Below are 27147 nucleotides of genomic sequence, written 5' to 3' on the forward strand. Positions count from 1 at the left end.
AGAACAGTATGAGAAATAACCGAAGTGACCCTATAATTAAGGAAGATAAACCCACTCCTGCCAACAGCTGGAAGGCTCTACAAAATGTTTGTCCTGGACATGGGCCAGACGTTCAGTCTGGGAGTTCAGCTAGAATCCAGTTGCTGAAGCAGCAAGACAGTTGGCTGCAAGAGCACTGTCTCTACTCGGACAAGGACTCGAGGTTCAAGTCTCCGGCTCAAGGCGCCCCACAGCCACAACTGCAAAAACAATACATGAATAGTTAAATTTTTTTAAGTCTTTTGTTTTTAACTTTCGTTTAATCCTCAGTATCTACTACAGCTGTTCTAGGTAATATAAAATAACCCGTTGCCGTTGAGTCGATTCGAACTCATACAGCGACCCTATAGGACAGAGTAGAGCTGCCCCATAGGGTTTCCAAAGAGAGACTGGTGGATTTGAACTGCCGACCTTTTGATTAGCAGCCAAGCTCCTAACCAGTGTGCCACCAGGGCACGAGATAAACATAATAGTACAAACTAAATTTTAATCATTGTTTGCTCCATTTCATGGTGTTCTGCAAGGAGGTCCCGCTGCTCTACTGCCTCCTGCATAAGCCTGAGAGCCATTAGGCAAATACCACATCAGGCCAGATCTCACTGCTCTAACAATGTTACTCCAGGATTCTTCCCAGGTTATTTGGGATTACTCACTCTACAACCAAGCATTTGGGAATAGGAGTCAGAAAAGTGAGCACGTCGAGTTGTGGGAAATGAAGGTCCTGTATCAGTGTGTCTCAAACTTTGGAACTCACGGACCTCCCAAGATTACCCCACAGATCTCACTTTGAGAAATACTGGTCCCAAAGTCAAAGGAATAGCCATCTTCCATGTTAGCCACTTTATAACTTTAAACGTTACAAAGAGAAAATTGGGAATTCCCAGAGACACTCCAGCCTGAGAACCATCAGAAAACCCCTGAAATACAAACTAAGGTCTAAAGATGAGGGGAGAGCTAAACAAAAAGCAGAATTAAAGCAAGGAGCAGATGAATGACGACAGTCTGAGGCATCTCAGGGTAACCAAGCTGCTCCTGAGTACTTTCACATTTTTGAGTCTTAAGATCTTTACTTCCCTCTCCCATCCCCACCCATTGTCCTCTTCAACCAGGCTCCCAAAGATGAGGGAAAACTCCAGATGCCTTTGCCTTGTGTTTCACATGGTTCTCAGCATCCCCCTATCTCTCTCTCCTGCTGCCTGGTCATAACTTCTAACCTTCTAGACAATCCTTTCTGATGCCCAACTCTCCTCTCGAACCTCTGGAGCATCTTGTAGCTATTCTCCTTATTTCAAAAGAGTGAAAGACTAGCTCCTAGAGTAAAGTAACAGATGTTAAGCTATTTAGCATTTTCCTGAAATTGCCTTTGCACAGTGGCAATATTAATTAAATAGTAAAGACTGTCACGTCACGCAGTCCTTTAACCCTTCCCTTCACCTCAGATACGCACCTAGTAAGTACAATTTCCAGGGCTAATTCCACCCTAAAAAAACCAAACCCATCGCTGTCGAGTCGATTCCAACTCAGAGCGACCCTATAGGACGGAGTAGAACTGCCCTAGAGTTTCCAATGAGCATCTGGTGGACTTGAACTGCCAACCTTTTGGTTAGCAGCCATAGCTCTTACGCCACCAGCGTTTCCCCCCACCCCCCCTTCCCCAGGGAACAGTAAAAGCTGAACAAGGGTTAGGAAGGAAGCCATCTCTCTTGGACCTCTTGTGAGAGGGCCTCCCTCCCCTCCCCCCAGCCTGCGTCCTGAAACCCACAGTGACACACACCCACACACAGTTTCAACTCCCACACTTTATTGGGACAAATGAGGAAGGAAACAGACCAACACCACAGGCCCACCCACCAGGGGTGTCCAGGCTTCAGCACCCACTACAGCAGGAGTGGTCAATAAATAGAGGTGACACGGGGTGGGCAGAGTGGGGAAGAGTCCATACACAGGAAGGAGGCTAGAGCCCCTTCTGGCCGTGGGAGCCAAGGCATATACTGTACTGGCACAGTCCACTCACGGATGAGGAAGAGAGACGCTCCCTTGCAGAGTTGAGAAAGAGACGGATTGCATGGAGGGGAATTCCTTTTTACATATTTGGAAGAAGGGCAGATTTCACCTTACAGATGGGCATGGGAGGGAAGAAGGAAAGTTTATTTTAAATATTAGCAGAAATGGATGTGGGACTTTGCAGACAGGGAAAATGTTTCTGGGATGACTGGTTCACACGGATTAGTGCTCATGGGCCATTCCATTCCCAGGTGACAGGAGGGGGACATATGCAGGAAAGGGCCCCAGGGCTACAGAACAAGGGAGGTATACCCCACAGGCACCAGCCCCTCCACTCCATCCCGCCCACAGCGGAGCCAGTCTTCATCCACCGTGGCAATGACGCGCAGCACCTCCCCACGCTGGAAGCTCAGCTGGTCCGGTCCTGCAGCTGTGTGGTCACAGAGAGCCCGGACTGCCCTGAGGGGAGCCAGAGGGAGATGCTGGCGTGAAGTCGGCCTGGAGGCAGCACCTCTCCACTGTGTGTGGAGTGTCCCTAGTGGTTCAGCTCAGTGAACGCTGACTGGGCTCTGGAAGTGACTTAGGGACCATCGACATATTGACCTACCTGGGCCCCAGCCCTCGCCTGAGCCCCAAATCCACTCTTCAGCTGCTTGCTCTCTGCACTATTTGCACTTCTCTCTGGTGGTGCTTCAAATTCAACATATGTAAACTAAGTGGTTCCATCTTAACCTCCACACCAGTCCCTCCTCTTGTGTCCCCCACAGTGGATCCCATAGTGGGAAACGGCACCATCTTCTACCCAGCTGCTCCTTGTAAAACTCAAGCATCATCTCACATCCAACCCATCACCAACACTTGTTTGGTATTTAGCGTTTCTATCTCCTACTGCTACGTCTACTCTCTCTCTTCAACTCCACTGCCACCATCCTAGCTTAGGCCTCCATCCTCTGTCTGAACTTCTGCATATTGTCTAACTAGTCTCTCTGAATCCTCTCTTGGCCTCCCTCCCCAGGCGCCCCCTCCACACAGCAGTCAGAGATCTTTCACAAACAGAAGCAGGCGCATCACCTCCAGGCGACATTCCATGGTTCCCACTACCTCAGAATAAAGTCCAGGCTCCCTCGCTGGCCCACTGAACCCTCCAGGCTCCCCGTGACCCTGCTGTCAGCATCCTCCACTCCAGTCTCATGTACCCACGCCTGGGCCTCCCTAGCTTTGCATCCTGTTCCCCCTGCCAGATGCACACCCCCATACTATCACTGAGCCTTCCCTGAGCCCCAAAGCCTGGGGTAGAAGCCCTGTCTATATGGGCCCAAAGGACTCAGTCTTCTTTCCTAAAGTCTCAACCACACAAGGTTGATTGCTCATTTATCCATCAGCATCTCTCGCTGGACACCAGTTCCTTGAGGGCAGGGACTCCAACCCACACAATGCTTGGCACATAGCAAGTACTCCAAAAAACAGCTGAATGAATGAAGAATCAAGAAGCTTACTTCAACCTATTGAGAGAAGTCAAAGAATACAAGGCCCCAAACTAAAAGCAGTACCTGGTGCCAATCAGAAGACCCCACTAAAAGGAAGCACAGTCCCCCAGTGGGCACACACAGGCACATGTGTGTACACACACAATAAAACTCAGCACCTATTATATGCCAAATGCTTTTATGAAATTCTTTAGTCTTCACAAAAACTGTAATAAAAAGGTATTACAATTATCCCCGTTTTAGAGAGAACAAAAACTAAGGCTCAGAGAAATTAAGTGTCACACAAATAAGTAGCCAAGATTCAGTGCAAACTAAGCATTCTGACAAACTAATGTACGTGTGAAGCCCAGCCCGGGGTCCTTTACGTTACCTCCCTACCCCTCTGAAGAAAGAAATACACACAGACACACACACACACAAACACATGGGTGCACACCAACGCATTCCCCCGCTTCCTCCTTACCTGTGGGGCTGCACCACACTGGGGGCAGAGGCCTCAAGCTCCTCAGGAGAAGAGGAACTCTCAGGAGGTGCCCCCCGCTTCACCAGAGCCAACACACTCACTGTAGGGGGCAGCCAACTGGATGGTCTCCTGGAGGAAAGGAGACAGACTTACAGGGGTCACCCCACCTCTGGCTAAAGAACGCAGGGAGGGAGGGAGAGGCTGAAGGGCTTGATGCAGTTCACATGAGATCAGTAATGTGTCGCTACTGAGGAAAGAGTAGCAGCTGCGGGACAGACACCTTTAGGGTGATTATGGAAGTGACAAAAAGGTCTGCAAGGCCGGAAGGCCCACACGGGGCCTGTGGAAGTGGAAGGGTCTACACAGGCTCAGAGATCCAGACGGTCAGCAGAGGGGCCCCGAGGTCACTAAAGCACCACCAGTAGTTATGCCCTAGGGTAGCCAGGCTTCTTCTTAAAGGACCAGATAGAAAATATTTACATATTTTAGGCTTTTAAGGCCAAGAGGCAAAATCGAGGACATTATGTAACCATTTAAAAATGTAAAAACCATTTTTAGTTCACAGCTGTAGAAAAAGAAACTGCCAGCCTCTGCCCTGGAGGATCACTAAGGTGCTTCACCGGGACTCTGAGGGGGTCAGAAAGGCAACGACGGGCCAGAAACCCCATTACCTGAACTTTAGGGTTCCACTCTCAGTTTCCATGGGGCCTCCAGGCACTCCAAACAGTCTCCCCAGCCACACGCCTCTGCCTGGGGCCGCTTCTTCTGTTGGGAGCGGTCTCTCCTGTGCTCCCTCAGCTGCAGTCCCATGACGCCTGGGTCCCCACCGGGGAAGGGGGAAGCCCTGGGTGCCTCCAGAGGCGTAGACTTGGGAGGCCTGGGTCAGCTGCTCCCACCAGCCTCCTGATGTGGGAGGGCTTGTAGGGGCTGCGGGGGCCGGGGGGGCCTCCCCCGAGGCCCCCCGAAGGCTCTGGGCCAGCCGGCCACCCCAGTGCAACAGGGCCTGTACAGTCTGCTGCAGGGCTGGCGGCGGGCTCGGGGGCGTGGGGGCCTGAGGTGGGCCCAGGGGCAGGTGGTGGTGATGTTCAAAGAGCAGGTCCAAGTGAAAGGTGAGCACCGACAGGGGCTGCAGCAGGAGCAGCAGCTCCGTGGACAGGGAGGGGCAGCCGCTCTGTGCCAGGGAGAAGAATCCCGTGGGCAGGTACAGGAGGGACAGCAGGCCTGGGAAAGGGCAGGCCCACATGAGTCCCCACCCTGAGCTGGAAGGCTCCCCGCCAGTCAACCAACATCCTCCCGGGCCTCCCTCTACTGGGCACTGGGGTGGGGGCACGTGGCGGGGTACAGGGCTGACACATGTGGTACCATAGCTATTCCGGCATCCAGGGAGACACACACAGAGAAAGGGGTGACATGTAACGAGTAACAGCGTACAGGCCAGGAAAGAGAACGGCGTGGGGGCTACGGGAGCACGCACAGAACTGGGGCTAGGGGCTGGCCTAGCCTGAGGGCAGCTCTCTGAGGAAAACCCGAAGGATGAATGCAAGTTAACAGAGAAGCAGTGAAGGGCCAGGAAGACCTGTTCTGGGTGGTGGAGGGGGCAGCATATGCCAGGTTCTGGGGCAGAGAGGACCAGAAAGGAAGACTGTAGGCAGGACCAGGGAAAGGCGGGGGCCCACAGCGGGGAAGAGGGCAGAGGCCGGATGACCAAGGCTTTGGTACACAGTCAGGACTTGGGCCTTTTCTCCTACGGGCAATGGGACTCCTTGGAATCATTTTAAGCAGAAGAGTAACAAGATCAGAGATCTGGATTAAGAAGATGATTCTGGCATCAGCGGGAACCAGCGAGAGAGATCCCTTGCCGTCCCTCCCTCCCAGCCCAGCAACCTTGCCCTTCCCTCTGACCTGCATCTTCCTGGAGACTGGAAAACCACAGTTCCAGCTGCTTAGTGCTGGGGGAGAAAGCAGGGACAGAAGTTCAGGATGGTGGGGGGCCCCAGCCCTCTCTGGGTGGCAGATGGGAGATGAATTAGGAGAAGAGACGCTCTCTCTGGGGACATGAGGCACCACTCTTGTGTCCCACCCACGAAGCCCCTATGGCTCCCGGGCCAGGGGAGGGGCCCCAGGAAGGAGACAGCCACTCACTTGAGGAGGCCCAGGATGAAGGCATGGAAGCGGCTGCGGCTGCTGCTCAGCGGGGCCAGACGGCTGATCTGACTATACAGGCTTCCCAGGGCGCGGGTGCTGGAGCCTGAGGACACGGGGGATGGTCAGCCAGGCCCCGGCCCTGTCCCAGCCCAAGTCCCACCCCTCCTCCCTCACCTGGCTTCACCGACGCCTCCACCACACTCCAAGGGCTGCTCCTTCGCTGCCCCGTAATGAGGTCCTTCCGGAAAGGCTTCAGCCCGTCGGCCACCAGGGCGTGGAGGGCCGGACAGAGGGTGGTCAGCACCAGGTGCCCCACATCTGGGCTCAGCCGGCTATCCCCCAACTGGGCCTGCAGCAGCGTAGTGGGGATGGGTCCAGAGATACCCCCAGCCTCCTCGCGCCAACAGTTCCTGCGCCCCCAGAGCTACATTAAGTGCCCCCCAACACACAGGCCGCAAGCCTCCCCACAGCCATCTTTACCTTCTGAACCAAGTTGCGGGCGGCCCCGAAGTGCGAGATGATTTTATCCACGGAAGCGCTGACGGCTATCAGGAGACCTGGGAGGGAGGTGGGGGCAGGAGGAAGCATCAAAGCCCTCTCTCTCTTCCTGAGCCCTACCCACGGGGCACCCCCCCTCCCCCATCCAAGAGAACAGTACATTAAGAAAACTGGTTTATGAACTTGGAGCCGCAACAAGGAGGACAGGAGTCAGAAACGGGTTTTCTACCTTTTTTCTGCTCCTGCAGCCGGCCAGTCCCACTCTGGGCTTCTGCCATCCACAGCCGCTGCGCCCCGGGGACACCGGCGAACGACCAGGAACTACGGACTGGGGTGAGGGAAGAAGGACGCGGTGACACTTACCGTGGGGTGCCCCGAGGATTCCGGGTTCCCACACCGATCATCTCCTGCGGGTCTGCAGCGCCCTTGCCCCGGAAGGGTCTTGGGGAGAAGGGGCGCAGGGCCGGGAGTAGCACTGGGCAGCTCGATCCGGGCCCCGGAGTGAAATCCCAGCACTAGCCGCCCCACGGCACTAGCCGCCCCCCGGGCTCCCATTTCCCTTCTCAGGGCCCAGCTCCCACCTCCACGATCCCGGAAGTCCCTGACTCAGGGAAGCAGCGCTCTCCTCCCGCCCGCCAGCCCCGCTGGCGCCTGCAGGGCGGGAGCTGATAAGGCAGGGGAGGGAGCACCAGCCCTGCGCCCGGCCCGGACCCCCGGCCCGGACCCCCGGCCCGCCCGCGGAGGCCCGGGGAGCATGTGGGGAGCCTGAACCAATGGAAAGACAGACAGACGGGAAAGGGAGGAGAGTCAGAGGGAGACGGAACTCAAAGATCGGGAGACTCAAAGGCGCCGCAAAGGGGAAACCCCGGCCCATGCCTGCATTTCCGCGGAGGGCGCCCCCTGCAGCCCACGAAGGGCGGGCCGCATGGGGGTGGGCGTGGCCAGAACCTCTCTGGCCAATGAGCTCTAGGGAGCGTCCCCCTCTTCTCGAGCAAGGTGGGGGTCAGGCCTGAACTGCACGGGCCAAGAGCTTCCACACCAGAGGGTATAACCCAAGGCCCCTAACAATGGACAGGCTGGGACCCCTAGACAGGGTATGGAAGCCGGGTAAGCCCGCGTACCCTACGCCTTAGGCGAACCTGGCGGGAGAGGCGAGCCGCCCTATCCCAGCTCGAGAAGCGGGCAGGCTGAGGGGTGGAGCCAAGCCGGGCAAAGCTCGAGCTGAAGCTCATGGCCGGACAAGGCTGGGTGGGGCCAGGGCGTGGCAAGGGGTGTGGCCGTGGAGTGGGCGGGGCGGCCCCGCCTCCGGGCTGGCCCGGGTCGGTCTTACGTAGCCTGGGCGGAGGCGGTGGGCTCCTGATCCAGCGAGGGGCCTTCAGCGGACGAGGTGGCGGTGGCAACGGGGGGGCGGGTACCTGGCGGGATGGGGGAGCCGCGGCGGGGAAGGTGCTACTTCTGGGAAAGAGCGGGGACAGCAGCAGTGCCAGCTCGGGGCTGGCCAGGCAGGGCAGGGTCCCCCGAGCCGGAGGCGAATAGGCTCCCACCGGGGACAGGCGGACAGGCAGCAGCTGCTCCTCTGGGGGGCTCGGCGCCCGCAGCAGCCGCAGCCCAGCGCCGGGCCAGCCGGCCAGAGGTGCCAAGAACAGAGACCCAGCTGCGCCCGCGCCCCCACCCTCCAACAGGGGGCGCCCGTCGGCCGAGAACCGGAAAACCAGGGGCCGAGGGAGCAGGAGGGGACTGGCTGCAGGCGGGGTTGGCGGGGCAGGCGTGGAGTGGGAGGGGGGTCAGCGGGACGGGCAGCCAGGCGAGGAGGGGGCGGGAGAAAGAGGGAGCAAAGAGTTAGTCCCGTAAGCCAGTCACCCACCCAGTCCCTTTCCCGGAGCGTTCCCTGATAGAAGGGGACGGGGAGGGTGAGTGACACAGAATGGAGGGGAAACGGGCCGATTGAAGGCTCGGGAGTGTGAGCGAGGCCGAAGCCCAGCCCTCCTCCCGCTTCCTCTCGTGGTCTCTTACCCTGGAGGCCGGCCTGCACGCTGGATTCCTCCGGCTCCTTCGCAGCCGGGGCCTCCTCGCCAGCCGCGGGGCTGCCCGCCCTGACTTCCTCGGGCTGCCCCTCCGCTATGGGCTGCAGCCCTTGCAGCCCCGGTCGGTTCTTCTTCCTCCGCGGAGGGACAGGTGGGGGTGGCGGCCGGGGCGGGACCAAGGCCCAGCCAGCTGGGGGGTCTCGGGGCGGGACTGGCGGGGGCGGGGCCCGGCTTCGGGACCGGAGTTCCTTGAAGGTGGTGACTTCCCGGGGAGGCGCCGGGGAGCTGCCCAGCGACCCGGCAGGGGGCAGCTCGGTGTCGGGCGAGAAGACAATGAGCCAGTCGCTGCGGTCCTTCTTGGCCTGCGGCACGAGGGGCAGCCCTGGGCCCCGCTTGCGCTTCTGGGCCAGTTCGTGGAAGGATGTGATTGTCCGGTGGGGCACCGGCTCCTCGCTGACGTCACTTCTCCATCCTCCGTCAATTTTCCCCGCATCAGTTTTCGAGCCAGAATCAGTTTTTCCCGCACTGGTTTTCCAGCTGGAGTTGAGTTTTCCAGGTTCAGTTTTCCAGCTGGAGTTAATATTCCCATTGATTTTCCAACCAGAGTTATTGTTGTCAGTGATCTTCCAGCCAGCCTCCGTTTGCTCTGTGTCAATTTTCCAAATGGGGTTGATTTTCCAACTGGGCTCCGGTTGCTCGACGTCGACTTTGCCATCATCCACCTCTGGGAGCTCTCCGCCCTCGTCCTCTTCCTCCAGCCCTGGGGAAGGGAGGTCCTGGCTGGTGGTCAGGGCGTTGCAGTTGGAGTCCAGGCCAGGGCCCGGTGGGGAGGAAGCTCCCGAGCAGGAGTCAGAACAGCAGAAGCTGTCCGGCGAGCAGCCGGCGGGGCCTGCCGAAGCTAGCTGGGAGCCCTGCTCCAGGGGAATGTCGCTGGGCTGTGGGTAGGCATCCTTGTCCTTGTCACCAGGGAGGTCCCGCAAGTAGACTGAGACTGGGGACTCATCGGGGCTAAGATCTGAGCAGGAGCTGAGAGAGGAGGAGCAGCCCGTGTCCGAGGGAGAGGCAGCCCCCTCTTCCTCCTGCGAGGGGTCCTGCCGGTTCTCTAGGCCAGGGCCGTGCTCCTGACAACAACGGCAGGGCACGGCGGGGCTGTTGGAATTGGCGTCCACCACAGTCCCGCTGCAGGGGCCCCTGCTGTCCTTGCCCCCGGTGTCCCCTGGGGGAGGAGATGTGCTCGGGGGCCCTTCACGTAACTCGGGACGGCGGGACAAGTGCAGACCCAGGGAGACGTGCTGGAGGTGGATGTGGTTGAGGTTGCAGAGTAAAGCCCTCTGAGGGGACAGCATGGTGCCGCGGCGACGGGATGGCCTGGAGAGAATCAGGAAGGTCGGGCCTCTCACATCCACCTACCTGGCAACCGCAGATGCAGACCTAGGAGACGGGTGGAGAAACCCAGCCCGTGAGGGCGCGAGTCGCGTGAAGTCACACCAAGGTGACTGACCAGGCATGGGAAGGCACCGGATGCTTTGGACGATATTTACATGGCATGCAAAGGGATATTGATTGGCCATTAGTTCCCACTGCAGTGTTTGGAGGTGGAGTCGAATTTAAACCCCCGGGAGTGGTGCGGGGAGGGTCAGAGAATGCGGCTGCGCTCTGGCTCTGGTTCTCCGCCGGGGTGCGGGGGCTTGGAAGAGGATGGGGCTCAGAAGGGACCCCCGGGTGCTCTCTGCAGCAATGTGGCCCAGCCCCAGCCTGCTCCTAACTCCCAGAGGAAGGAGCCAAGGGGGGCCCTGCGGAGATGCTCTGAAATGGGGCCGGAGGCAACGCGACACGTCTGGTTAATGCGGGAAAGGGGCGGGAGGGGGGGAGCGATGAAGAGCAGCTGTCCGTTCGTCAACTCCACATTTGCATGCGGCCCTGCGCCAACCCCGCCAGGTCCAGCCTGCAGCGGCGGTGCGCCCTCACCCCGCCCTGAGCACCGGTGTGTCGGTCCATCCTCTGCCTACTGGTCTCCATCAGCCAGCCACCACCCCACTCCTTCTCTATTCATTCCTTCTAGCTCCCTTCGCCTGCCTCACCCCGCATACCCTGCTCCATCCACCCACACCCACGGGCCGGGCCCTCCTCACCAGGGTCCTCCGGCAACCGCTCCCAGCCTTGGGCTCGTCTGCTGCTCCCACGGTCCCCGCCCGGCCGGAACAGACCAGAGGGGAGGGGGATGGAGGCGGCGGGGCGCCAGGCCAACCCACCCGGAGCTGCGCAGCCGCGCCCCTTCACGCAGGGGCGGGGCGGGGTCCGGACCGCCCCCCAGCGCTTGACGTCTTGCCTGTGTCATCCACCTAGACCCAGCGAGCTACTTTTGTTGGCTCCTAAGGCCCCACCCGGCTTGTGGTCCCTGGGGGGCCTGGTGCCAAGGCCCTAGGTCCCAGCTTCCGTGCGGCTCCCCCACCCGCCACAGCACGGTGAACAGAGGCGGCCGACTGGCATAAGCAAGAACATAACCGCAGTCAGGTGAAACAAGAATAATTTATTGAGGGCCTCCCCTCCCTGCCCTGGCGATCTCTGGGTTACTTTTTCCGCTTGTAGATCTTGCATGCTAGCCCCAGGAAGATGGCGGGGGGCAGGGGCGCAGCATACTGCTCGATGAGGCCCATGAGGCAGCTGTAACTGTCTTCCTCGTATTGCCTGAACACAGCAGGCAGCTCCAGCTCCTCATACAGCGCCTTCACCCGGGCCACCTTCTCGGCCTCCTTCTGCCCATAGTTCTCCTGGAAGGAGTTGGAGACAGGAAGATGGGCTTTGCCTTCCCCCAGCACCTCCAGGATTTCTCCGTACCCCCGCCCAACCACACATTCCAGAACATCTCCAAGGCCACTCACTCCACTCCGGCCTCCAATTCCAAGTTTGTCTCTGGGTGTCTAAGATCCTGGACCTCCCCCTCCTCCTCCCAGATGTTCCAGTATTGGCTCAGGCCTCAGCTTCCTCTCCTGCAGGGTTTCTCCCGCTATTGCCATTTTGAGCCCGGTCATTCTTTGTTGTGGGGGCTGTCTGTGCACTGCAGGATGTTTAGCGGCATCACTGGCATCTGCGCACTAGACAGATGCCAGGAGCACGCACTCTCCTCCCTGCCATTGAGTTGTGACACCAAAACATGTCTGCAGACATGGCCAAGTGTCCCACGGGGGACAGAACCACCCCCAGTTGAGAACCACTGCTCTATCCCCTTTCTCATCAGCCCGGGGACCCAAGACCCTCTCCTGGGCACCTGCAGGATCTGGCGCTGTTCCGGAGAGGCTCGCTGCAGGCACTGAACCACGAGCCAGCTGCATTTGTTGTCCTGGATGTCAGTGCCAACCTTGCCTGTCACACTGGGGTCACCAAAGAGGTCAAGGTAATCATCCTGGGCAAGGGGGCAGAAAAGGGGGAAAGAATGAAGAGGCTCCCCGGCCAAGAAGGAGGAGAGTTGGTGCCTGTCCTCTGCCAGGGCCTCATGCCTTCCTACCTGAATCTGAAAGAACTCTCCCATCTCCAGCAGGATCTTCTTGGCATTGGCGTGCTCCTCCTCCCCGTCAATGCCCGCCTGAAGGGAAAAGGGGCCTGAGAAGCCAACCCTTTGGAGGGGCCTTCGCCTTCCTGGCTGCTTCCTCCGTCGGGTCTTGGCCTAGTGCAGACCCAAAACCTGCTCTCCTCTCACATATTCCTCGCCTACCTGATCTAGGAAGTCTGACCACTGGTCCAAAAATTCCACTCTAAGAATCCATTCTGGAGGCCCTCAGACCATCTTCTCTCTCAGGTCTCAGTTCCCCCAGTCACTTTGCTCCATCTTCCCAATCTTTCTGCCACCTCCAACTGTTTTCAGGATGAAAAGAAACTTGGGGAAGCAAGGTCAGAGCAGGCAGTTCATCTACTGACTGCCCTCAAATCCAGTCTTCTTCCTCTTGGTTGGAATTCTCTCTTCCCTGCTCCTGCCGCTACTGTGATACAAGACGTATTCTTCTGGGATGGGTTGAGCATACCCCTCGCCTCGATTAATCTTTACAACTACCCTGTGAGGTAGGAATTTTATCCTCAGATTCCAGCTGAGGAAGCAGATTCAAAGAGGTTAAGTGACTCATTCCAGGTCACTGCCATTCAGTGAGGGCACCTCATCGTCCTGTTGTCTACCCTTCCCAGCTTCCTTCCTCACTTTGCTTTCCTTTCCCTTCCAAAAACCCTAGGTATCTCCTGTGCCCTCCTGCCCACATCAGCAGGCAGCGAGGGGTGGGGGAGAGACTCACTCACCATATACATTGCAGCAGCTACAGGAAGGTAAAAGGAGTAGAAAGCTGTCTTGTACTTGACAATGGATTTGTACCTAAGTCGAGAGAGAAGACAGAACTCTTCAGAAGGGCAGTGCTCACCCTGGGTCTTCCCTCACTGTCCAGACACGATTCCCGCTGTCCCTCACCTCTTTTCAGTGAACCTGTCGAGGTCCACGTCGCCCTGGGGGGCAGTGATGAGGTCCAGGGTCTGTCCAGTCTCAGTCTGATACGTAGTCTAAGGAGGAAGGTTGCCCGTGAGCTGGGCCATCTCCAAGGACTGAGAACCCTGCCATCCTGGACCCCACATCCCATACCAGCTGACAACTGGGCAGCAGGAGGAAGAGAATGCCCCTGCTGGGACCAAGGAACCCTCAAGGCCCACATTCACGTGCATGCACGCACACACGCACGCATACACACACACACACTTGGCCGTTCAAAACCAGCCCTCCTTGGAAACCCTATGGGGCAGTTCTGCTCTGTCCTATAGGATCCCTATGAGTTGGAATCAACTTGACAGCAATCACACAGGGACAGAGAGGCCCTCCTTGTCACCTCACCAGTACCCTTCCCAACTCCCTTCCTTGCTTTGCCTTCTTTCCTCTTCCAAGAAACCCTAGGTATCTCCTGTGCCCTGAAATCAGCTCGATGAGAATGTCCCACAGAGGCCAAGGCTACTGTGGACTGCCTCTAGGATTGAGCCTGGTCTGCAGCACACCTGCAGGAAGAGCTCGATCAGGTTCAGATAGTAGGGCTTCTCCCGGCAGTAGAGCTTCAGCAGGCGGTAGATACACGCTTCCATCAGCAATGCGTCATTGATGGCATCCAAACCTATGCCTGGCTGTTGGGGCCAGAGAGAAATGAGCAATCAGTCTCTGGCCTAGCCTCATACCAAGAACCATCACCCCACACACATCAGTCAGGCTGTAGGTAACCACCCCCTTCAGCCTCCCGCTTCCCTGTAGTAAGAAGCATGCTACCTCCTGCCCGCTTTACCTTCTTATACCAGCAGAGCTGTCCCCGTCGGGTAAGGGATGAATCCATTATGTCGTCCAGTACCAGGAAGAAAGCTTGGAGCTAGGAAGAGAAGGAAGAGTGGGATAAGAGCCTTACTGTTGCTTCTACCAGAGGCAGAGCTGCTTTTGATAATCATCCTCGCCTGCTAACCGAAAGGCTGTCGGTTCAAACCTACCCACCAGCTTTGTAGCAGAAAGACCTGGCAATTTGCTTCCATAAAGGTTACAGCCAAGAAGACCCTATGGGGTGACTCTTCTCTATCACACGGGATCGCTATGAGTCAGAATCAACTCAACAGCACACAACAGGAGGTGGGAGAAAAGGTCAGGATGGGGAGACCGAGCCCATCTCCTCTGTGCTGTGGGACCTTAGAGAAGTTACATGACCTCTTTGACTCAAACTCCCCATCTATAAAATGGGACTAAAGAGTAAGAGACGAACACAGACCTCTGCATCTTTAGACAATCAGCCGTAAACAACCCCTAGCACCAGAAAGATTATGGAACACCTTCACAAACTGTACTCTTCTCTTACCAAAAGCTGCAGTGGGGGCTTCGAGGAAGATTTCTGCACACAGCTGGACTTTACATGACTTCTTACACAAACAAAGGCTGTTCCTGCTTCGTCCCCAAGCTCTCAGCTTCAGCCCTCCAGCGACCAGGAACACCGCCCCACCCGAGCCAGCCCACTTGGCGGTGCAGGTCCGGTAGGATGGAACTGAAGTCTGACTCCTGGTAACTTCCACCCCTGGGTCTGAGCTCTGCACTCTAGAACATCAGCAAGGGACTGACTCTTCGGAGGGCCAGCCTACTGGAAGGCAGCTCAATGTGTCTGTTCCCCCACTAGACTGTGAACACCTCAGAGGCGGCAGCTGCGTTTTCTCTCTTGGCACTCCCAGGGCCTAGCACAGGACTAGCCCCAGAGTGGGGGTTCAATAAACATTTATTGAGTGAATAATTAAAAGAATGTAAACCCACATGTCCCTCATGATACTTCTGGCAGTCAGGCTACACATTCGGTTTCCTTAAGCAGCTTTTCAAAACATGGTTTTCAAATCCTCCCCCTATCCTGGTCCCTGTGTGTCCTCTTGTGGGTCTGTACTGCTCAGAGGAAATACCAGCTCTGCCCATAGGCTCAGCTGTGGGTGTTGTGGGAAGGGACAGTGCGACCAGTGCTCTTGTTCCGGGCGCAGCCCTTGGAGAAGGAGGCGTTCATCCGCACTTGATCTCTGACCTCACAGCAAGCCACCCATCCACTGCCTCTCCCAGGGGCGATGGCAAGGGCAATTTAGTTTCAGCCACCACCACTCACCTAGGGTTGTCTCCAAGAGGCATTCATTCAGGAGCCCTCTTCAACCTCCTCCACCTCCCAGCAGTGATTCTTAATACCAAATGCAATATCATGTTATCATCATGCAACATCATCATCAACAGAGAAAATACTGAAGTTGTCAAGGATTTCGTTTTACTTGGATCCACAATCAACGCCCATGGAAGCAGCGGTCAAGAAATCAGATGACGTACTGCACTGGGCAAATCTGCTGCAAAAGACTTCTTTAAGGTGTTCAAAAACAAAGATGTCACTTTAAAGACTAAGGTGCGCCTGACCCAAGCCATAGTATTTTCAGTCGCCTCATATGCATGTAAAAGCTGGACAACGAATAAAGACCAAAGAAGACTTGATGCCTTTGAATTATGGTGTTGGCGAAGAATATTGAATATACCATGGACTGCCAGAAGACTGAACAAATCTTTCCTCGAAGAAGTACAGCCAGAATGCTCGTTAGAAGCGAGGATGGCGAGACTTCATCACACATACTTTGGACATGTTATCAGGAAAGACCAGTCTCTGGAGAAGGACATCATGTTTGGTAAAGTAGAGGGTCAACGAAAAAGAGGAAGATCCTCAAGGAGATAGATTGACACAGTGACTGCAACAAAGGGCTCAAACATAGCAATAATTGTGAGGATGGTGCAGGGCTGGGCAGTATTTCATTCTGTTGTACATGGCGTCACTATGAGTTGGAACTGACTCAACAGCACCTAGCAACAACGGCAACAGTGCCAGAGTCCACCTCTGATCGATTACGTGAGGCTCTCTAGGGGTGGTGCCTCAGCATCAGGGAGTGTTTTATTTTTTTTTAATTTCCCCACGTGTCATGGATTGAATTATGTCCCCAAAAAGTGTGTGTATCAATCTGGCTAGGCCATGATTCCCAGTATTGTGTGGTTGTCCTCCATTTTGTGGTTGTAGTTTTATGTTAAAGATGATTAGGGTGGGATTTTGTAACACCCTGACTAAGGTCACATCCCTGATCCAAAGTAAAGGGAGTTTCCCTAAGGTGTGGCCTGCACCACCTTTTAACTTACAAGAGATAAAAGGAAAGGGAATCAGACAGAATTGGGGACCTCAAACCACCAAGAAAACGGTGTCGGGAGCAGAGTGTGTCCTTTGGGCTGGAGGTTCTTGCGCAGAGAAGCTCCTAGTCCGGGGGAAGACTGATGACAACAAGGACCTTCCTCCAGAGCCAACAGAGACAGAAAGCCTTCCCCTGGAGCTGACGCTCTGAATTTGGACTTGTAGACTACTAGACTGTGAGAAAATAAATTTCTCTCTGTTAAAGCCATCCACGTGTGGTGTTTCTGTCAGAGTAGCACTAGATGACTAGGACAATCAGTAAGTGCTTCAAGTCCCTTCACATTCAGCAAGGAAGGTTGTGTCATCTGCATATCACAGGTTAATGAGTCTGCCTCCAATCCTGATGCCACATTCTTCTTCATATAGTCCAGCATCTCGGATTATTTGCTCAGCATACAGACTGAATAAGTATGGTGAAACCTTTCCTGATTTTAAACCATGCAGTATATCCCCTTGTACTGTTCAAATGACTGCCTCCTGGTCTATGTACAGGTTCCTCACGAGCACAACCAAGTGTTCTCGAATTCCCATTCTTCACAATGTTATCCATCATTTGTTATGAGCCACACAAATGCCTTTGCATAGTCAATAAAACACAGGTAATCAAGTATATGACCTGCCCCAAAACACCTGCTTAAAACAAAGACAAGAAGGCAGGAAGGGACAGGAAAACGGGGCAAACAGAACTGGGGAACCCAGGGTGGAAAGGGAAAGGGGGAGTGTGCTGATACAATGTGGGATTGCAACCAATGTCACAAAATGACTTGTGTATAAATTTTTGAATGAGAAACTAATTTGTTCTGTAAACTTTCACCTAAAGCACGATAAAATAAAACACAGGTAAACATCTTTCTGGTATTTTCTGCTTTCAGGCAAGATCCATCTGACATCAGCAATGATATCTCTCGTTCTACGTCCTCTTCTGAACCTGGTTTGAATTTCTGATAGTTTTCCGTTGATGTCCTGCTGCAACCATTTTTTTAATTATCTTCAGCAAAATTTTACTTGTGGATGATATTAATGATGTTGTTCGATAATTTCTGCATTCTGTTGGATCACCTGTCTTTGGAATGAGCACAAATATGGATCTCTTTCAGTCGGTTGGCCAGGTAGCCGTCATCCAAATTTCTTGACATAGATGAGTGAGTGCTTCTAGCATTGCATCTGTTTGTTGAAACACCTCAATTGATATTCCATCGATTCCTGGAGCCTTTTTTTCACCAATGCCTTCAGTGCAGCTTGGACTTTTTCATTACTAATAGTTCTTAATCATGTCACCTCCTGAAATGGTTCAATGTGGTCGATCAGTTCTTTTTGGTACAGTGATTCTGTGTATTCCTTCCATCTTCTTCTGATGCTTCCTGTGTCATTCAATATTCAATATTGTGCCCATAGAATCCTTCAGTATTGCAACTCGAGGCTTCAATTTTTTCTTCAGTTCTTTCAGCTTGAGAAATGCTGAGTGTGTTCTTCCCTTTTGGTTTTCTAACTCCAGGTCTTTGCACATTTCATTATAATACTTTACTTTGTCTTCTTGAGCTGCCCTTTGAAATCTTCTGTGCAGCTCTTTTACTTCATCATTTCTTCCATTCGCTTTAGCTAGTCTACGTTCAAGAGCAAGTTTCAGAGTCTCTTCTCACATCCATTTTGGTCTTTTCTTTTGTCGTTTTAATGACCTTTTGCTTTTGTCATGTATGATGTCCTTGATGTCATCCACAACTCATCTGGCCTTTCGTCATTAGTGTTCGGCGCGTCAAATCTAGGCTTGAGATGGTCTCTAAATTCAGGTGGGATATACTCAAGGTCATACTTTGGCTCTCGTGGACTCGTTTTAATTCAGCTTCAACTTGAACTTGCATACGAGCAATTGATGATCTGTTCTGCAGTCAGTCCCTGGCCTTGTTCTGACTGATACCGACCTTTGCCATTGTCTCTTTCCACAGATGTAAGTCAACTTGATTCCTGTCATTTCTATCACCAAGGCCCATATTTTCCGACTACCATTCCTTCGCCTTTGTTTCCAAACTTTCGCGTTCCAATCACCGCTAAACGTCAATGTATCATGAGAACCACTGGTGATTGAAATGCAAAAGTTGTTAAATTGAGGAAACTTAATTTTAAAACATTTTCAAAAACTATCAGTGGGTGGCCAGTTTTCGATCTCTACTTTAGAAAAATCTTTTGGAAAGATTGTGTCACTTTTATGTCCTCTGCTCAGAGGAAAGAGCTGAGGTCTCTCTGCCCATTTCCAAGGCCCTGGTCCACAGTTGATCTACAGTTTCAGTACATACCTAATGGCAAAAAAGAGGGTCCACACATTTATTAACCCTTGAAGTACTTCACTCTGTCTAAGTTTGACTGTGGCACACTACAGAGGCACACAAACACAAATCAGAAAACAGTTTCAGGCCCATCCCGTAGCATCCCACCCAGGGCACCCCCCTCACCAGCTCCACACATCAGGCCCATCCCGCACCATCCCACCCAGGGCATCCCCCTCACCAGCTCCACACACCAGCCCACAGTCAGCACCCGCTGCAGACTATCAGCATCCTGCTTCTTTGGCTCCACTAGCTCCTGGAACGCTGCCAGCACCGTCAAACCTCGGTTATACTTGCCTCCAATGGCATTATACTCCAAGACCTGGGGGACAGAGGGAGACGGCCAGGGCATCAGGGTCCACACAGCAGCTCCTCTGAGACTTCTCCTTGCCCTCTCCCACTTCCAGCCACCACCCAACTTTATCCTCTCCAACCCCAATTCCTCCTCCAGGAAGTCTCTGGAATTGCTATCCTCTTCGCTCCTTACTCCAAATCCTGGAGCCCAGGTAGAAGAGTTCCGAAGTACCAAGGTGCTTGCTCTCTCTCCGCTCTGTATTCCCCAGAAAATTTAAAGGCTCCATAAAAACAAAAAAAAAACCCAAACCCCTTGTCATCTGGTCAATTCCGACTCATGGCAACCCTACAGGACAGGGTAGAACTGCCCCATTATGTTTCCAAGACTGTAATCTTTACAGAAGCAGATTGCCACATCTTTTTCCCATGGAGCAACTGGTGGGTTCAAACCACCGACCTTTTGGTTAGCAGCTGAGCACTTAACCACTGTGCCACCAGGGCTCCTAAGGCTCCATCAAAAAAATCCAAAACCCATTGCCATCGAGTCAATTCCGACTCATAGCGGCTCCATAGTACAGATTAAAATCTGTTCCCAAGCCCAGGATAGGGCTTGTGCCCAGGGGGATCTTTGAATATGCTCCGGGAATGGTTGGTTTGTTCAAATCCCCATCCCAATGTAGACAAAGCCCTCCCTCTTCCTTGGGTTTTGCAGTGCAGTGAGATACTTAATATGGCCCTTCTAGCCAGAGTCTTTGTAACTCCCACCAAATGACTGGGTGGGGCTATGCAAATGAGGTGCTTATGGCCCACCAAGGGGATTGGCTAGCCTGCTAATAATGTAAATAATGTGCATGGCACCCTTGTGGGGGTAGGACCATGCAAATAAGGTGTATGAAACCCTAACATGGGGATTGGTCAGTTCTGCCATCCCGCTAGGCTTAAAAGGAGCCATCCCAGAGGCAGGAAGGGAGGATCTCAACACCACCAAGAGAGAAGAGCCAGGAGTGGAGTGCGTCCTTTGGACCAAGGATCCCTGTGCTGAGAACCTCCTAGATCCAGGAGACAGAGAGGCACTGTAACACAGAAGACAGCAAGAGATGGCGGCACAAGATGGCAGGAAGGAATCAGGTGACGGGCATGAGATGGCTGTGATGGGGCTTCCTGGCCTGTGGAGCAAGGACGTTGAGCACCTTCGGGCAGGACACTTACTGGCAGAGTAGGGTACCTCTGGGCACTTATCGGTAGAGCTAAAAGAGCTTTGTGACACTTACCCAAGCTGGGCAGAGACTGGGCCGAGGAGCCAAGAGGCTGAGAGAACAGAGAGAGGTGTGCCTGCGGGAAGAGGCTATCCTGATGGAAGAACTATATCCTGAATTGTAACCTGTTACTTCCCTAATAAACCCGACAATTGTGAGTATTGTCTGTGAGTTCTGTGTGGCCACTGCAACAAATTACTGAACCCAGCAGAGAAGCAGAGTGCCGTGGGAGGGATGGTTGGTTAGTGTCAGAATTGGTAAAGATGGCAGAGAGAGGATGTATGTCTGACCTCTGTCTCATAAGGATTCAGCCTTGGACCATTGATCTTGATTCTCCTTCCCCCTTGTAAAGATAAAGGAAGTCAGACGCCACCCCCACCATGCCATTTTTACAATTCCCCTTAGATAGTAGTTATAAAAAGAATTTTAGTAGTTACTCCAAGAGAATAAAAGGAAAGGAATCAGGCAATCCAAACATCACAGCAATAGTCTGTGTCCTAGAGCACAGGTTTCTGGTTGCAATAACTTTACTCAGGCCCCAAGGAGGCAGGATAACCTGACTGCCTTCCTCCCAGCTCCCTGCCAGGGTAGCGCCTTATGATTTCTGGACACCTAATGCCTTTTCTCACCCAAGTCAAAGACTCACCAGGTTCAAGGCCTCTACCCCAAGGTCCTCCACCCCTATGCAGAGCAGTTTGGAAAGCATGCTTTTTACCAGAGCCAAGTGGTGGGACTGATGGGCAAAATGAGTCTACCTGCACAGGCCCCACCTCCTTCAAGGCACACCCAGAGTGGCTCAGGTAAAATTCTCCCAAACCTGGCAAAAGTTCCCCGTATGCCGCAGCAGAATCTCACCCATATGCAGACTGACCAGAGACTCCCTCCCTCAAGTCACCGATCCCTCACCTCCTTGAGCCGGGCAATAGCATCTCCTGTCTCTGGCTGCCCCGTCTCCTCAGTCAGCACATTGAGAATCTGGGAGAAGTGCTGGATGAAATCCCGCTTTTCTTGGGCATAAGCGTCTGATTTCTGGTCTCCATTCATTCTGAGGGAGGAGCAAAGTGCTCTGAGGAGAGAAAGGACAAGTCAGAAACCCGATCAGCTGCTCCCCTCCCCAAGTCCCCTCACCTCCACCACACTCACCGAGGCTCCTCTGTCCACGCTTGGCACCAGCGGCGGGCACTGTGCCAGGCCCCCAGGACTGGGCACCCGTGCACCAGGGAGGGCTGCCGTAGGAGACCCAGCCACCTCACCCGGGGCGCCCAGCAGGGGGCTGGCAGCAGGAAGGCCCCCACATATCTCAGCCAGCGGGACGGAGGCATCGTGGGGGTGGCATGGGGAGGGGGTACCGAGCACTCCCTGCAGGGGCAAGGACCGATGGCAGATGCACGGTGGCATCTCCCCAGGTCACTCCCGCCCCAACCTTCTACCTCCTGGACCAGAATGCCCTGCCCTCTTGTGCGCTGAGCTTGGGACATTTACATTACGCAGGAAATACAAGGAGCAAAAAGTTTGACTGGGGTGACTGAGACTCGCCAACAGATTGCATTGAATGTTTTCAAGGCTGCGTGCACAAGGCAGGTGGAGGAGGAGGTACAGAGTGTAAAGAACCCCAGGACTAGGGCCTGGGAGGACCCTTCAGTCGCCTTTATTTCACAGAGGCAAACTGAGCCTCTAGGAGATACGAAGATAACTGGGCAGCGGCAAAGCCAAATCCAGAACCCAGATTTCCCCTGGTAGAAGGCGGAGAGGGGTGCGCAGGCTCTGAGCAACGCTCCTGTTAGAGGAGCAGAGGAACTGGGGACCGCAACCATGCGGTACTGCGGGCACGTGGTCTGGAGCGTTGGGACAGCGCACACGGCCTCGGAGCAATTTCGTTGGGAGAAACTTGAGCGGACAAGGAGGGTTCGCAGCAGAGGAGCAAATCGGGGTCCGGGCATACTGGGAGCACCAGAAACGCACACGGGCAGGGGACCCGCCAGTCGGACCCACAAGACCCCCAAAGCAGAGGAACCTCGACGCAACTGGCTTGCGTCTTGCGCCTCAGATCATCTCTAGACTGGGAAGGCCCAGTCTCGAACCCCTTCTCCAGTCCCAACCCCGCGACCTCTCTCACCTGTTCCTGTATGCCGGTTCTTGTTTGGTCCAGACTGTTGGCGGGATACTCCTAAAAGCCAAACCCGCCCCGCGCTCGGCTCTCTGGGTCGAGTAGTTCTCGATCTCCCTTCACTATTGGCAGAAATGCTTCGTTAGACTACAACTCCCGGCGTGCCGCGGGCGGGACGAAAACAACGCGATCTAGCATAGGATGACTGGGCGGAGGCGAGACGCGCTGATTGGCTGCCTCTCTCGTATGAGCATGGGCCCTGTGACGGACAACCAATGGAAAGGCTTCGCCTAGGAGGGGCGGGACCCGCCGGGGGTGGAGTCGAGCTGGGGCTAGCGCGGGGAGTCGCTGGGAGCGCACTAAGGCTGGGAACGGCATGTCTCGCTTGTACTTTCCTCCAGCTCTCAGCCTTATTTGCACTTCACTTTTCCTTATCTGCCTGTACTGCTGGACAGCATGTTAGTACAAGCCCAGCTTTTGCCACTTATTATTATTAGTTCCCTCACTTGGGAAAATCATTTCACTGCTCTGATCCTCGGTTAACTTCCAGTTGCTAAGGAGTTCACTCCAGCTCCTGGGTGTGTAGAGTAGAACTGTGCTCTGAAAGTTGATTTTTTGTTTTTATTTTCTCTGTTGTTTGCGAATTTTACTGTGAAGGAGAAGAAAAGTTGTGATGTGATTCAGAGCAAAAAGCTAATACAAATTTTTAACCACTGCCAATCAGTCAATGTTCTTTTCCCAAACAGTGTTTTGCTCTGTCCCCATTACTAAGAAACCTGTATTCTCCTTCCCCAGGACGCTTGAGTGACATTGCTGTTGCTAGATGCCTAGTCGATTTCGACTCACAGCGACCCCATGTGACAGAGTAGAATTGCCCCATAGAGTTTTCTTGGCTGTTATCTTTTTTTTTTTTCCTTTCTAATTCTATTGTGTTTTAGATGAAAGTTTACAGTGCAAATTAGCTTTTCATTCAAAAATGTATACACAAATTGTTTTGTGGCATTGGTTGCAATCCCCACATTGTGTCAGCACTCTCCCCCTTTCCCTTTCCACCACTCCAAAAATTTTCAATGGCTGATTTTTCAGAAGTAGATAGCCAGGCCTTTCTTCCGAGGTACCTCTTGGTAGACGTAACCCTCAAATCTTTTGGTTAGCAGCTGAGCACATTAACCTTTGGCACCACCCAGGGCCTCACTTCCCTGAAACAGGCTTTCTTCATCTGTTAAATGAGAATAATAATTACCATGAGATAACGTAGGTAAAGCGCTTTAAGAGCTCAAGAAAAGGTAGCGACAATGTTTTACAGAAACTAGAACCCACACATCTACACCCACAACCTGCCAGCCTGCCATCTCTTTTCCCCAATGCCTCTTTCTCCATTAACCCTGCCAAGTCCTCTCAGCCCCAGTAACCTGACACATCTGGAAAGATCCCTGGACCTCTGAACCATAACTTTGAGCCAAATGGGTTTCCTCATCATAGAACAAAAACCATTGTGCACACCATAGAGGAACTAGAGGGAGGTCCAGGAGGGTGTCATTGCAGAGTAAATCACAACCCAAGTGAAGGAGTGTGACATTGCTATCATGTGGTAGGGTTGGGTTTGCCAGGCCAGCCCACCTCCACTTTGGGAGTCTATAAATAAAAAATAGAAGCTCAGAGGAAATTGACGCCCCCACCCCACCCCAAATCATTCCATCCTTCCCTACTCAGTCCGATGAAGCTGGTCAGGCACAATGAGATCATTTCTTATATTGATATATAATTCATATACCATATAATTTACTCACTAACAGTGTACAATTCAATGTTTTATTTAGTATATTTACAAGGTTGTGCAAACATCAACACAATCTAATTTTAGAATTTTATCGTCTTCTGTTAAACAAACCCCTACTTAAAACCAGCTGCTCCCCATTTCCCACACTGCCCATGTAGTAGAGAAACACTGATCTGCTTCCTGTATCCATAGATTTGCTTATTCTGGACATTTCATATAAATACACCTATATCATTTTTGTAGCTCCAAATGAGCTAAAGGCATTCAGAAAATCCCCAGAGCTGCCCTTTGCAGTAGGTGGAGTTCTCAGAAGGAACCCCTAGAAGGAGTCCTGGATGGAAAATGGAAGCCAGAGCCCGGGGTGGGATGCCCCAGATGGGCAGCCTGGTTGTTGAAGTCCAGAGCCTTTTTCCCTTTTTTTATTCTCTCCACAAACGCTCTATTTAAGGAGTAGCTATTGAGTCACGCATCTGTGAAGTCTGCTTTCTCACACGCTCATTACCTCACTGAATCTTCACAGAAGTCCTTGTAAGATTCCGCCTTTAGCCTGAGGAGCTAAATGGCTTGGCAAAGCTTTAGAGCTTAAGAGTGGCAGAGCCACATCCGGAAGGCTTCATCTGCCTGGAAGTCTGCAGGTCTTTCCCTCACCACATCTGCCTCCACAGAGCCTATGGATTCTTCTCCCAAACCCACCTCATCCTTCCCTGGCCCCTGGTCATGACCGTGGCTCACTGTTCTCCCTCCTCCGTGCCTGGGCTCCCCTGGGGAGTGGAAATTACCAGGGGCCAACGTGGACCCCTGGTGGCAAAGTGGTTACGAGCTCAGGCTGCTCCCGAAGTCCACTCTTCAGACAAAGATTAGACTGGACTACAAAACAAAATAATACTCGTGAAGAGTGTGCTTCTTAGTTCAAGCAGATACACGAGCCCAAATGGATGGCTGCTCTCCGGAGGCAGGATGAGAAGGCAGGAAGGAACAGGAGCTGGTTGGAGGGACACAGGAACCCAGGGTGAAAAGGGGAAGTGTGCTGTCACATTGTGGGGACTGAGGCTAGTGTCACATGACAATATGTGTATAAAATTTTGTGTAAGAGATTAACTTGAGCTGTAACCTTTCACCTAAAGTACAATAAAAAATAAATAAATAAAGGGGGGAAAAAAGAGCTCAGGCTGCTAACCAAAAGGTTGGCAGTTCGAATCCAGGCGCTCCTTGGAAACCCTATGGGGCAGTTCTACTCTGTCCTATAGGGTCGCTATGAGTTGGAATCGACTCGACGGCACACAACAACAACATGGAGACTGGGGCTGAAGATGATTCAGGAAGGGGCAGAGGGCGCAAGGTACTGAGTCGAAGCAGAAGTGAGAGCTACAGGAGAGGAGCTTGTAGCTGACTCAATAACCACCGTCTTGTCTTCTGTGGTCTTACACAGGTCAGGTATCAGCTGCCAGGTAGCCCACCCTCAGAGAGAGGTACACTTAAAACAGGCCAGGAAGGGAAATGGATTCTAGGGGCTCAGTCCTTGTCTTTGCCAAGGTAGAGTGCGCTCTTTAGGCCCATTGCTGCCAGGGTTCAAATCTTGACTCCACCCTTACCAGCTGGGTGACCTCCAAGACAAGCCACATGACCTCTCTGAGTCTGCTCCAAATCTAAAAATGAAGCCTATTGATACCAGCATACGGTAGGTGCCTGTTATGGATTGAATTCTGTCCCCCAAAAATATGTGTTGTAAATCCTAACCTCTATGCCTGTGGTTCTAATCCCATTTGGGAATGGGTTGTCTTTATTATGTTAATGAGGCAGAAGTAGTGTAGGATATATGTTGAGTCAATCGCTTTTGAGAAATAAAAAGAGATAAACAAGCGAGCAGAGAGAGAGATGGGGTAAAATAGATGCCAAGACACGTGGAGATCCCCATGGAACCAGGAAACAGAAGCTGAAGAGACAAGGACTTTGCCTCCAGAGCTGAAGGAGAAAGCCTTCCCCTAGAGCCGGCACTCTGAATTCTGATTTCTAGCCTCATAAACTGTGAGAAAATAAATTTCTGTGTGTTAAAGCCACCTACTTGTGGTATTTCTATTATAGCAGCACTAGATAACTAAGACACCGTGTTAGGGTCTTCTGTGTCCTGAACATTATCACTTCCTCTAGAAGGCTGTAAAAATGGCACTGCGGCGTCAGGCCTCGTCTAACTTCACAAGAGAGAGGAGAAAGAATCAAGATCATCAGCCCAAGGCTGATTCCTATGAGGTGAAGGTGAAACACACCTCCACCCTCCAAATTTTTACCAATTCTGACACTAGCCGTCCCTCCCACAGCACTCTCTACTTCTCTGCTGCGTTGGATAATTCGTTGCAATGGCCACACAGAACTCACAGACTATACTCATGACTATGTGGTTTATTAGGCAGGTAACAGGTTACAATTTAGGACCAGGAACAACTCAAGATACACTTCTTAGATCAGGACAGCTTCTTCTTAGCTGTGCCCACAGGACCTTGCCCTCTGCCAGGCCTCTTGTTACAAAATAAGCTCTTTAGCTCTGGCAATAAGTGCCTGGAGGCATCCTACTCTGCCAGTAAGCCTCAGCCTGAAGGGGCTCAGCTCTCTTGCTCCCTGAGTCGGCATGCCCATTGTAGCCACCTCACTCCGAGGGCTGGCAAGCCCACCATGCCATCTCGTGCTGGTCTCCTGGTTCTGTTGCCGTCATTTCTCTGCTGCTACTTCTTGCCATCTCTGGTGTTACAGCTCTCTGTCTCCTGGGTCTAGCAGGTTCTTAGTACAGGGACCCTGGGTCCAAAGGACACACTCCTCTCCCGGCTCTTTTCTTACTGGTAGTGAGGTCCACTCTCTCCACTTCTGGAATTGACTCCCTTTAAGCCTAGTGGGACGGCAAAACTGGCCAATCCCCTCCTTAGGGTTCCATACACCTTATCTGCATGGTCCCACCCCCACAAAGATTCCATGCGTCTTATTTGAATTATTAGCAGGTC

At 53.3% G+C, this 27147-nt stretch overlaps 2 protein-coding genes across 5 annotated transcripts; both read right to left on the bottom strand.

Moving 5' to 3' along the window:
* Positions 1-1837: 1837 nt before the first annotated feature.
* On the bottom strand, positions 1838-10175 carry RUSC1 (RUN and SH3 domain containing 1). Of its 3 annotated transcripts, XM_004388509.2 has the most exons (10): positions 8619-10175; positions 7967-8373; positions 6866-6964; positions 6619-6695; positions 6313-6487; positions 6136-6241; positions 5896-5942; positions 4665-5214; positions 3994-4122; positions 2166-2502 (listed from the first exon to the last, which is right to left on the bottom strand). In XM_004388509.2, exons 1-10 carry the CDS (start codon positions 10004-10006, stop codon positions 2334-2336), a joined length of 3147 nt encoding a protein of 1048 aa, XP_004388566.1. In that variant the 5' UTR covers positions 10007-10175; the 3' UTR covers positions 2166-2333. The 3 variants fall into 3 exon arrangements, with proteins under 3 accessions (XP_004388568.1, XP_004388566.1, XP_004388567.1); XM_004388511.2 differs by lacking the exon at positions 7967-8373 and having other exon boundaries at positions 1838-2502; positions 4665-4896; positions 8650-10175; XM_004388510.2 differs by lacking the exon at positions 7967-8373 and having other exon boundaries at positions 8650-10175.
* Positions 10176-11176: 1001 nt separating this feature from the next.
* Positions 11177-22606, bottom strand: FDPS (farnesyl diphosphate synthase). 2 transcript variants are annotated; one of them, XM_004388514.2, is made up of 10 exons: positions 22387-22606; positions 21177-21336; positions 18902-19042; positions 13961-14041; positions 13683-13805; positions 13111-13199; positions 12945-13017; positions 12166-12243; positions 11929-12063; positions 11177-11431 (listed from the first exon to the last, which is right to left on the bottom strand). In XM_004388514.2, the coding sequence occupies exons 2-10, from the start codon at positions 21312-21314 to the stop codon at positions 11231-11233; spliced, it is 1059 nt and encodes a 352-aa protein (XP_004388571.1). In that variant the 5' UTR covers positions 21315-21336; positions 22387-22606; the 3' UTR covers positions 11177-11230. The 2 variants fall into 2 exon arrangements, with proteins under 2 accessions (XP_004388571.1, XP_004388570.3); XM_004388513.3 differs by lacking the exon at positions 22387-22606 and adding an exon at positions 21414-21607.
* Between the last annotated feature and the right edge of the window lie 4541 nt (positions 22607-27147).

Source organism: Trichechus manatus, unplaced genomic scaffold (assembly GCF_000243295.1).
Source record: "Trichechus manatus latirostris isolate Lorelei unplaced genomic scaffold, TriManLat1.0 scaffold00213, whole genome shotgun sequence".
Classification (NCBI taxonomy): domain Eukaryota; kingdom Metazoa; phylum Chordata; class Mammalia; order Sirenia; family Trichechidae; genus Trichechus; species Trichechus manatus.

What these genes read in the sequence shown, in the direction of transcription:
- FDPS (XM_004388513.3), bottom strand. Translation starts at nt 21,592, where the DNA reads ATGCCTCCGTCCCGCTGGCTGAGATATGTGGGGGCCTTCCTGCTGCCA. An exon ending in TGGGCTGGTGTGTGGAGCTG is followed by an intron (nt 14,042 to 18,901) that starts GTGAGGGGGATG and finishes TTCTCTTCCTAG; the next exon opens with CTCCAAGCTTTCTTCCTGGT. An exon ending in TAGCTGCTGCAATGTATATG is followed by an intron (nt 12,244 to 12,944) that starts GTGAGTGAGTCT and finishes TTTTCCCTTCAG; the next exon opens with GCGGGCATTGACGGGGAGGA.
- RUSC1 (XM_004388509.2), bottom strand. Translation starts at nt 10,006, where the DNA reads ATGCTGTCCCCTCAGAGGGCTTTACTCTGCAACCTCAACCACATCCAC. An exon ending in CGAGAGGAAGCGGGAGGAGG is followed by an intron (nt 8,374 to 8,618) that starts GCTGGGCTTCGG and finishes GCCTGCAGCCAG; the next exon opens with TCCCCTCCTGCTCCCTCGGC. An exon ending in GCTGCAGGAGCAGAAAAAAG is followed by an intron (nt 6,696 to 6,865) that starts GTAGAAAACCCG and finishes CCTCCCTCCCAG; the next exon opens with GTCTCCTGATAGCCGTCAGC.